This window comes from Taudactylus pleione, unplaced genomic scaffold, assembly GCF_031769625.1.
Source record: "Taudactylus pleione unplaced genomic scaffold, aTauple2 ptg000133l, whole genome shotgun sequence".
In the NCBI taxonomy this organism is placed as follows: Eukaryota; Metazoa; Chordata; class Amphibia; order Anura; family Myobatrachidae; genus Taudactylus; species Taudactylus pleione.
In genome coordinates, this window is record NW_028284535.1 from 3,093,465 (window position 1) to 3,105,582 (window position 12,118).

The following is a 12,118-nucleotide window of genomic DNA, read 5'->3' on the forward strand; positions in this document are numbered from 1 at the left end:
TCGGCTGGGATACACGTTCTAATGTGTACCCGGCCTTAGTCACACTATTTCACAGCATAAGTGGACACCTTTAGAAATAGCACCACTGACATTGGGATACGTGCATAAGGGAAAACGTGCGCTACAGCCATATAATTTCAGCATATACCCAACAAAAAAGTAACAATAAACCAATAGCACATTTATGCTTCTCTTGTAAGTTTGTAAAGTGCTTTGCAAATGGTGGACAATTTATCATTTAAGGTAGGTTCATTCAGCATCTTTAAATCTAAGTTTAAGTTGACGAAAACAGAATGTTACATTACCTCAGCCCATTCTTTGTTACCAATCCCCTGCACATACAAGACGACCACTGCAAAACAGGAAAATGTCAGCTGTTAATGCACAGGTAAAACAGAGTCCTATCCAGAAAACCCCTACAGCAAAATAATCTATTTATGCTCTAAATGTCAAAAGATAAATGTTTTGAATGTGGTGCTTAATCTCCACCATTTCACATCTTGTAAATCCTTATACTCCTCTGAAATACTTTACAAGTCATAATACAGCGGAGAGACTGGATAAGCCATATATACTGTATATGCCATATAAAATACCTTGTCACCTTTAGCTTAAAGGGGCTATCAGAACAGTATTAAAGTTCTTTAATTGTAAGCGTAAATGTCCTTCGGCCAAATGCACGTCCCTGGAGACAGAAGATAAAAGAGATCTGCATATATCAAATGCAATTTTAATACCAGAACAAACTGGATAAAATGATATTTACAATAAAGTGAGATATTAATGACATTTGGAAAAGTGCTGCTCCCAGCCACAATGATAGAAATATAATGTTAACCAGGATTGCATGAACCTACTGCTACGCGTTTCGCTGCGATACCATCTTCCAACATGAGTGGAGAAGTTAATTGCAGTGCAGTTCAGTACCAATTATTGCTCTGATACCGGCAATTTGTAGCAATGAAAGCCATAGCAAAAGGTTTATTATGCTATTAAAAATTCACTTGATCTACTTGAAGTACTTTTATCTTCTTTGTCCGACACTCTCCATTCTGTCACTGTGATTAACTCGCCATGTATATGTAACCGTGAACTAGCCATTTTTAATCCTGTTAATCCTGGTTCTGGACTGACTCGGATGGTGATATAGATATATAGATATATATATATATATATATGACATTGTGCATTTAAAGGGATCTCACTGTACATTTATACTGTGCACTTATATACAATATAGGTAGAGCTGACCCCTCACAATATAGGGCTACATTTTATAAAATATCCTTCAACAACGGTCTCTATGGTGCAGTTATCAGATCCGCCCCTTCATACAATAGGCTGGATATCAGCTGACTCAGCTACGCTGTGCTATAATAGGTGGAGAGGCAGCTTATCCAACCAAGGAAGAAGAGGTCATTCTTGACAAGCGCACTTAGGGCCTAATTCAGCGAGGCTCACTATAGCAATCGCGTACGCAGATGGACGATTATGGTGTACTGCGCATGCATCACAGTGCGCGAATGCTTTACCTCGATCACACTGCAATCAAAAGTGGGGGGGGGGGGGGGGAAGAGGGAGAAACACAGGCATGCCAGTGCGTTTGAACGCCGTTACCGGGGCATAAATTAGCCATTGCGGTGCCCTACGCAGCTTGAGTGCTCACTGCGTACAGGAAACTTAGGGTACTTCCGTATCTTTGCGGCCCCTGGTTACGCTACGTAAGTAGCGTAACCAGGAAATACTATTCGGATCCTTGCAGGCTCGCTGCGCTCGCCATGCTGGATTTATTCCCCCTCCATGCCCACTTGGATGGTAGGGAATGACATTGGATGGTAGGGAATGACATTGGACACTGGCTCATCTTTACGCTAATGTCCAACGTCATTCCCTACCATCCAACGTCATTCCCTACCATCTCAGTGGGCCACCGTGCCTGCAGCGTGGCGAGTGAAGCGAGCCCGCAAGGGGCCGATTGGTATTTCCTCAAGTTTACGCTACTTACGTATCTTCACTGAATAGTGAAGATACGTAAGTAGCATAACTAGGGGGCCGCAAAGATACGGAAGTACCAAAGTTAGCAATTTATAAGTGAGGTCTGACCTGCCATAATTGTGCGAGAGGCTCAAATGTACTTCGATGTTACCGATGTTTTGGATGGATTGCAAGGTATTACGGATGGGCGAGAGGGGGGGTGGGCGTCTGCATGTTGTCCGTGCGGGTGCTCTGCCATTGCAGTTATTAGCATACTTTCGCGCGATTGCAGCATGGATTACATCAGCGACCCTTGCTGAATCAGGCCCTATGTATACAGACCTGCGGTTTCTGGGCCTCCCCTGCGTTTGTGCTCACTATTCATTGGGGATCACCAGATGGCAGCCCAGTGTCAGTAAGTAGATCAGACTCAGCACTTACCTGGGTCAGATTTGGAAAATGTATCCATATCCAGCAGGCTCCTATGGACCAACAAAAGAAATAATGAGCTGGTCAGAGAGATCCAGGTTCAAGTAAAGTTTTGTTTTACAATGTCTAGAGGTCAACAGTCTAGAACAAATACTGTGATACAAATCCTTCTGGTGCTCAGGTGAATCAATCAGTTGCATAGCTGAGAATGTTATACGGTATATTTAGCATTTTACTCAACTGGAATGAAAAGTTTTATAAGTTTTATATTTGTAAACAGCCTCAGGCCTCGGCCTCTGAGTAATCAAACTGCAATAAATTAGGCCCATTGTGCAGTTTTGTCTGTCTGTGCATGTGCCTGTCTGCTGTCTGTCTGACTGTCTGTACATGTCCCTGTCTGCTGTCCATGTGCCTGTCTGGCTGAGCATGTACAGTACCTGTTTGTCTATCTGCCTGTCTGTCTGTGCATGTGCCTGTCTACTGTCTATCTGTCCATGTGCCTGTCTGCTGTCCATGTGCCTGTCTGACTGTCCATGTGCCTGTCTGACTGTCCATGCGCCTGTCTGACTGTCCATGCGCCTGTCTGTACATGTCCCTGTCTGCTGTCCATGTGCCTGTCTGCTGTCTGTCTGACTGTCCATGCGCCTGTCAGCTGTCCATGTGCCTGTCTGCTGTCTATCTGACTGTCTGTACATGTCCCTGTCTGCTGTCCATGTGTCTGTCTGCTGTCTGTCTGACTATCTGCTGTACATGTCCCTGTCTGCTGTCCATGTGCCTGTCTGGCTGAGCATGTACAGTACCTGTTTGTCTATCTGCCTGTCTGTCTGTGCATGTGCCTGTCTACTGTCTATCTGACTTTCTGTCCATGTGCCGGTCTGCTGTCCATGTGCCTGTCTGCTGTCCATGTGCCTGTCTGACTGTCCATGCGCCTGTCTGCTGTGTATCTGACTGTCTGTCTGCTGTCCATGTGTCTGTCTGCTGTCAGTCTGACTATCTGCTGTACATGTGCCTGTCTGGCTGAGCATGTACCTGACTGATGTCTACCTTGATGTCTATCTGCCTGTCTGTTGTCCATGTGCCTGTCTGATGTCTATCTGACTGTCTGTCCATGTGTCTGTCTGCTGTCCATGTGCCTGTCTGCTGTCCATGTGTCTGTCTGCTGTTTGTCTGACTATCTGCTGTACATGTCCCTGTCTGGCTGAGCATGTACGGTACCTGTCTGATGTCTATCTGCCTGTCTGCTGTCCATGTGTCTGTCTGCTGTCTGTCTGGCTGTCCATGTGCCTGTCTGGCTGTCCATGTACCTGTCTGATGTATTTATGCCTTGTTGTCCAAGGGATATATTTACTAATGTTCGATTTTTAGTTTTGAGTGATTTTACACTCCATTTGCATTCGATTTTCATTTGATTTTGTCTTTGGAGATTTACTAAAGGGAAAATCGAATGTCAAATCGAACATAAAACCGAATCCCACTCAAAATCGACCATTGTCAAAACACTGCTACTTTTACATACACCAACATAGAAAACCCTGATTTACTAATATTCAATTTGAAAAGGAACACTAAATCAAAGTCAAACTTCAATTCCCCAAAATAATAGACCTGCTTCATGCTGGTGATTTTAGCATGAGCAGGTATGAATTACACAAATGCATTCCCTGATCAGTGAGACCCATGCATGCATCCTTGTGTAAAAAGGTTGTAAAGTGTTAAAATGTAGAAAAAAAAATGACCTGGGGTCCCCCCTAAATGCACAACCAGCACCAGGCTGTTCTGAGCCAGTCCTGAACGGTTCCCACCATTGACTTCAATTGTGAGAACCGCTAGGTAACTTTTAGTAAGTGCCTTCCTACCTAAACACTATATATATATATATATATATATATATATATATATATATATATAATACACACACACACACATATATATATATATATATTATATATATTATATATTTATAAAATTCTTTTTCTGGTTTTTTTATAGCTCTACCCCAGTTCCTGAACCTTTTGATAAGCTAAATATATATATTATATATTTATAGGAAGTGTGCTTATTTTTTCACAAGCCTGTGAGTGCCGCCTATCTTATCACTGTAGTTCTGCTTTTATGTTTCCTTCCGGTTACTTGCTGCGACTGTCTCTTTAATATAGATATATAGAATGGACGTTGCATATAAATGGACTCGTTTGCGCGCCATTACACATGTAGAATATTTATTATCTATAAATAATGCAAGTTACTCTTATTTTAGACTCCCATTTCTCATTCCTGTAGCTGCTATGGATAGGACCCTAGCTCATTATTATTTTCACTGTGTATTAATCCTGGAACACTTTTACTTATCTGGATGCAGTGTTTACAAATATACATGTAAAAACGTGGATATTATTCTGCAAGCTGCAAAGGTCATTTACAAATGTGCAAAAAGGCAACTCTATAATACATTTCTATGTGTGCAAAGGTGCCTCATTGTCTGCCAGATAATCGCTCTGCACCTCACTTACGGGATCATGGGTCTGGCTGGTAGAGTGAGGGTCTGATTCAGAGACGGGTACAGCAGCCATCCGGACGCACTGGAGCAATTTATCCTTCTGTGCACGGGTCTAAGGGCCTGATTCAGAGCCGCTCGCAAAAAGCGAGCGCTCGCTCTGAATCAGGATGGCCGCTTTTAAAAATAAAAAAAAAACGGTCTCCTGTCCGCTCGATAAGCTGTGGGTGACCACCCACAGCTTTAGCGAGCGGCCAGGTGATGGTCGGGACTATCGGGCTTCCGTTTGTCCAGGAACGCCTCCGTTTGTCCAGCCACCCCCCCACGCCCCGCCTACAAAACGGGGCGAGCTGTCGATCAACATCGACAGCCGCCCCGTTTCTAGCGATCCCCGGAGCGAGAGAATTTCTCTTGCTCCGGGGCTTTCGCACGCACATTGCGCACGCCGCACATGCACAATGCACAACCGTCGACCCACTTACGAGTGCATAGCGCTTGCGAGCGGGTCTGAATCAGGCCCTAAGTTGCGGTGTACATGCTTCAGACAGTGGGGTTGCGATTGAGACGCACAGGTAGACGCGCAGTCTCAGAAATGTTTTGAAAATGTAGCGGGCGTTCCTGGCCGGTCACTGGGAGGTGTCTTAGCGATACCCCAATCAGTATTTCAGTGTCTCAGGACGCTTACAGTGGACATCTCAGTCCTTGCACATTCGGACACACGGCTGTACACCAGGGAAGGACTTTGTAGTGATCTTAGGGGTATATTTACTAAAGTGAGAGTTTTTTGAAGTGGAGATGTTGTTCATAGCAACCAATCAGATTCTAGCTTTTATCTTCTAGAAGGTGATAGTTAAATGTTAGGTAGAACCTGATTGGTTGCTAACTTGCTATGAGCAACACCTCCATTTCTAAAAACTCTCACTTTACAGGATTGCAGCGCCAATAGCCTGGGCTATGTATGAACAGTCAGTTCGCCTGACCGCTGCAGCTGTCGCTATTGACAGTTACAGCCTGGCGCTAGCCTATCCCCACAGCAGGGACAGCGCTGTCCCTGCTGCGGGGGCTGCCGGCTCCAGGGCTGCACGCGGGATCTCGCGATTATTGCCAGATCCCGCGCATGCTCAGTGGAGCCGGGCTGGACTGAGACACAGCGCGTCAGCACTAAGCAGGGATCGCCGATGTTAATACATCTCATCGTTAGTGTTTCCTGCTTCGCATCGGTAAAAAGGTGAAGCAGGAAGCGCTATAGCGCCACGTTAAGTGCCGCTATAATACATCTGCCCCATTGTGCCCTATAACCAATGCAAGGAAATGATACTAATGATCCCATTTGAATGTATATATATATATATATATATATATATATATTTATTTTTTTAATATAACAGCTTCATAATGGGGGTAAGGTGCAATTAGGGAGATTACTAGACTCTTCAGGGAGACAGGGAGATTGCTACTATTTCAGGGAGTCTTCCTGACAATGAGGGAGAGTTAGCAAATACTGTATGGATTAAACTTCTCAACTGTCCTCCTAAAAAATTTTTGTTTTTAAACCTATTTTTGTGATTACTCATGAGAGACATCTGTTTACAAAGGAATGCCCATACACCTCAAAATATGTGCTGCCTCTATACACTCATTCCTATTTAAGTATCCCATTAAAAATAGAAATCTCCCATTTGCAAGTGGGCGCAATAGAGGGCGCAAAAGTGCGCCATGATGCCAGAAGATGGGGTATCCCCTGCAGGGCTCATTTTTGCAGGCTCAAAGAAGGTTACCCATATTAGTTATGTCAGATATATATTAATATACTGTATATTGGCTCATGAGTTAAAATGTAAATCAGAGGAGTTACTGTGTGTAATTATATCATGAATTGTAACAAGTGTCAAAATACTGCCCTAGCACATTCCAATATTTGTTCATCCCGTGCTAATAAGCTTCATATGTAGGCGTGTACATGATAGGCATATTAATAAGGTCACGCATTAATACACTGAAACTCTAGATTGGCGCATTGGGCAAATAAAAATCCATAGCCCTGGGGTCATGAGCAAACTGATGAGTAACGTGATTAATACATACACAGAAAGATTGATCTCTCATAACAGTTTTATTACTAAAAGTTCCAGGGACAGAGGGCGCAATCATTTGCTATAATAGATGGGAACTTCTTACTTGTGGGGCATTCATCATCATTACCGGAGTTTGCTACCTGTAAGCATATTCACCGCCACGCCCACGCTCCCTCCACACCACACCACACCACACCACACCACACCACACCACACACACACACACACACACACACACACACACACACACACACACACACACACACCTAGTCAATCATAAATAAATGGTTGCTGAGAGATTTAGGACCTCATTCAGAGTCGGTCGTAGCGGCCTCACGGTCGTACGCCACCGATGTTCGCTATACTGCGAATGCGTAAAGTTCGCAATGCGCATGCGCAAACTAGCTGCTACGATCAGAAATTTCTCTCTCCTTGAACACAGCCAGGTCGGTAGTTTGAGTGACAGATTGAGGAGTTTGTGGGTGGTAACAGGGGAAGGTGCTTGAAAACGGGGGAGTGGAGATCCGAACGCAGGCGTGCCTAATTATGCGAACGGCGTTTTATGGGAGTGCATAATTAACAAAGTAGTGTCATGGCACACGTGACATGGGAGGTTTGTACACTGACATGATCGTAGAGCTTAAGAGAGGGTATGGTCAACCTTATGCTCTACGACCAGCTCCGATGGTCTCGATTAATCCTTATATGCCCAGAGATGTCGTGTAATGCGTACGAGAAGGGGGCGTATTTTTTTGTCTTCCGGCCGCTTCCTCCCCTTGGTCGGCCAGCTACCGATCCGATCTTAGGGACGCAACTTGCGAGTGCATCATTTACATACGCGGCCCCTTTTCCCGTACGACCGTACGGCCGCAACGACTGACTCTGAATGAGGTCCTTAATTCTGAAACAAATGGTAAACACATAATTTGATGCAAGTGTCGGCATGATTTAATGAAGGACCACATCAGTGGCTGAGCTACAGGGGGCGTAGGGGGTGGGGCTACTACTGGACCCAGAGGTGAGGGGGTCCTGCCAAATTACTTCTTCTCCCCACTGCTCATGGAGCTAGGACTGGAAGTATATCTTTCTATCCCTTTTCTATCATTCTTTTCTGGTTGTGTCAGTCTGATCCACTCTCCTGTCTGTGCCAGTCTCTCTGCCCTTCCCCTGCCAATGCCAACCTCTTCCCTTCTACTGTCTGCACCAGTCTCTCTGTCCCTCCCGTATGAGTCTCTCTGCCCTTCCCCTGTCAATGCCAACCTCTTCCCTTCTCCTGTCTGTGCCAGTCTCTCTGTCCCTCCAGTATGTGAGAGTCTCTCTGCCCTTCTATCTGTATTAGCCTCCTTGCTTTTTCCTCGTCTTCGCCATCCTCTTTGCAGTACCGATGTCTGTGCCACCCTCTCTGTCCCCCCCATCTGTAAGAACCCAACTGCCATTCGCCTATCTGCATCAGCTTTTCTGCCCTTTCCCTGCCTGTGTCACCCTCTGCATTACCTCTGTCTATGGAAGCCGCTCTGCCATTCCCATACCTACTCCAGCTTCTCTGCCCTTCCCATGTCAATGCCAGCTTCTCTGCCTTTTCTCTGTTTGTGCCAGCCAATCTGCATCTCTCTCCTTCTGTCTGTGCCAGCACCTTTGGCCTTCTCCTGACTGTGCCAGTCTCTCTCCCTTTCCTGTGCCAGGGGCGTGCCTATGCCAGTCTCTATGCCAGTCATTTCCTGCCTTCTGTTCTTCCCTTTTATATGCCAGTCTCTCTACCATTCCCGTCTGTGGCATTCTTTATCCTTCCTATGTTTGTGCCAGTTTCTCTCCTTTCTGTCTGTGCAAGCCTGTCTTTCCCCTGTTGCTATCGGGAAGCCGGCTGACATAAGCCCGAGAGCCGGCTTCCAGACTGCATTATCCCGGCGAGGGTTAAATGAAAGGAGTCTAAATCTAGACACCTGTCATTTTTCCGACGCCAGGAGCCCTGCGCCCGGCATCCCGATCGAAGGGATGCCGGGCGCCGCCAGCGGACAGCCGCTGGGGAGAGGGTTAGGTTTAGGGCTCCCGCGGGGGACTTAGGGTTAGGCACACCCCCCGGGAGGGTTAGGCTAGGGGGAGGGAGGGTTAGGGTTAGGCACCCCCGGGTGGGAGGTTAGGGTTAGGCACCCCCCCGGGGGACTTAGGTTTAGGCAGCAGGGAGAGGGGGGGGTTAGGGTTAGGCACTTAGAGGGGGGATTAGGGTTAGGCACAGGGGGGGGAGGTTAGGGTTAGGCAACCCTAAGGAGGGTTAGGGTTAGGGGGCTTAGATTAGTAGATACTTACCTTAGGACGATCGGGATTTCCAGCGCTGTCGAGCTTCCGCTGCCGGGCTCTGCTGTTTTGTCGGGTTGCCGCTGCCGGGATTCGAACTCCCGGCCATGCGGCCGCCGGGATATCATACCGATTCCGTCTGTGCCAGTCTATCTTTTCATTTGTATCCCCATTTGTGCCTCTGTTCCCCTATGTGTATGTACCCATCTATGGGTGTATCTGTTCCTTTCTCCACCTCTTTGTGACTTTCTCTAATTTTGCATGTGTAACTGTTTCACAATATATCTTTATTTGCTCACTTTATGGGGCCTATTCATCATAACTAAACTTTCCCTGGAGGTAATTAGGTTTAGAACTCGCATGGAGTTCAACCTAATTACCGGAGGAATTCATCATTCCTCCTCCCTATAACTATCTATTCCGAAAAGCTGGCATTTTTGCAATGACAGCTTTTCGGGAAATAGTTATCCCTGCCTGCTCTAACTTATCGCATCTGTAGGCAGTGCTGAGCATACGCTGTTACATCTGTAAAACCAGCGCATGCGCAGCACTGCCTACAGATGCGGTAAGTTTGTGTCCCTCCCTCCGCTCACCTGCCCCCCCTCCGCCCCCGCTCAGCTCCCCCCGTCCAGCACTTACCTGCCCGCGCAGCAGCCTCTGACTCCGTCTGCTATGTGGTCTCCCAGCAGCACACAGTACTGTTTCGAAAAAAAAAACAACATTTTTTTTTCTCTAAACTTTATTGTGTTCTGCTGGGAGAACACATGACCGCATAGCAGACGGAGCCAGAGGACGCACCAGAGCGCAGGAGGGAGACGTCGGGGGACCCGCACAGCTGTAAGCAGGTAAGTGTTACCTGCTATTCGCCACCTCACAGTGGCGAATAGTAACTCCATCAAATTCCGAAAATACATCATTTTCGGAATTTAATGAATACCATCATTTCCATATCCCCATACTAATGTACTAACCCATACTAATGTACTAATGTATGGGGAGTGTGGAAATTAACGCAGGGGGACTTAGCACAGGAGATAACACTGATATCTTCTTGCTAAGTATCTTCATGAATACTAAAATAACGTTAATTAAGGAAAATGTCCTTAAAAACGTTATTTTAGTGTTGATGAATAGGCCCCATAGTCTGTGATACTCTGCATTGTGGGTGTCTCCCATTTCTTTCTCTCCCTTTTTGTATCGGTCTCCCTTTTCTCCTCTTAAAAAAATCTAATCGCCAAACCACCACCTGCCTGTATTAACAAAATTTCCCTAAAATAAACCTATGTGGCGAAACAGAGGCACGTCTGTGTCCAACGCCAGATAACTGGCGTTAAAGATTGGATGTAGTCATAATCCTGCTACATGGGATGCCGTGGCTTAGAACACTGATGCCGGAATCCCGACACCTGTCAGAATTCCAGCACCTGCATCCTGAAGGTAAGTAGTAGGGGCAGGGATAGGGGCTTGGGTAAGGAACTAGGGTTAGGCACTAAGGGGAGAGGCTTAGATTTAGGGTGTGAGGGGGTTAGGTTTAGGCACTAGGCGGGAAGGTTAGATTTAGCGGGGAGGGAGGGTTAGGTGAAGGGTTAGGATACCTACCATGTTGGGATGCAGGTGTCAGGATTTTGATCGCCGGGATCCCGAGCACTGGCATCCCGTACCCAACCCAGAGAGATATCCTCCATGGGATGACCATGTCCCCTGGCCATACCCCTTCTGTTACATGCACACAATAATGGGCCCCTATCATTGCTTTGCCTCGGTGGAACTTTCATGCCCCAATCTGACACTTAATTTATCCAGCTGCCATTTTTTGAGTCATAGAGGATGCTTCTCCCTCACATGTGACACTAAACTTGAGCTTTTGTCCTGCTTTCCAATGGATCATTTCTGAAATGTTGAACTCAATGCAGCTGGGTCTTTCTACCTGACTGTGTAACATAAGGGATGCAGTCAGGAAGCCGACGGTCGAAATGCCGACCGCCGGCTTCCTGGCTGTCAAATCCCGGCAAGGTACTAATGACAGGCGTTGAAATCCCGACACCTGTCATTAGACGTACGCCGGGAGCCCGACACCCAACATACCGAACGAAGGTAAGCCGGGACGCTGTTAGGTATTAGGGCTACCGGGGGGACTTCAGGTAAGGCACTTCCGGGGGGATGTTAGGGTTAGGCACCCCTAAAGGAGGGTTAGGGTAGAGGGTAGGGTTAGGGGTACTTACCTAAATTAGCGATCGGGATCTTCACCATTGCCGGGCTTCCGCTGTCGGGATTACAGAATCAGTATTACATACTGACTCCGTAATATAATGCCATCTACAATGAACAGCCGCCATCTATTTATTGCAATAACAAAGCTGCTCACTTTTCAGACAAAAATCCATCTCCTTTTTCTATTATTCGTTTTATTTTTACCTCTCATACCCCTTTCAGACCGTCGCGGGTCTATTAAACAGTGAATATCCCGGGTCTCAATCCCCGACCCTGGAGGAGGGTCGCAGACCCGGGATTCCAACCCCAAGTCGGGCCCTTTCACACATAGTTTACACCCAGGTCAGTGTGGTGGCACCAGCAAAAACTCATACATTTAGGCTATGTGTGAAAGGGGTATAACATATGTATATGTTACTTAGTATATATAATATTTTCCCATTATCAACGAATTACCAGGTTTAAAGCTGCTTATATTACAGTGACTTTGTAAACCTTCTAATTCTAAGGGGTAAATTTACTAAAGTGAGAGTTTTTAGCAGTGAGTTTTAAAAGTGATGTTACCCATAGCAACCAATCAGATTCTAGCTATTATGTTCTAGAAGGTGCTAGTTAAATATTAAGTAGAATCTGATTGGTTGCT

At 46.2% G+C, this 12,118-nt stretch overlaps 1 protein-coding gene across 3 annotated transcripts in view; it reads right to left on the minus strand.

Annotated features, from left to right (window-relative positions):
• Positions 1-12,118, minus strand: part of CPNE9 (copine family member 9) — a 384,344-nt gene that overhangs the window by 313,245 nt on the left and 58,981 nt on the right. For all 3 annotated transcript variants that reach the window (XM_088473286.1, XM_088473287.1, XM_088473288.1), the window contains 2 exons: positions 2,416-2,456; positions 306-352 (listed from right to left, as the gene is read on the minus strand). In XM_088473286.1, the coding sequence (XP_088329412.1) occupies positions 306-352; positions 2,416-2,456 (88 nt within the window). The remainder of the gene's footprint in view (positions 1-305; positions 353-2,415; positions 2,457-12,118) is intronic.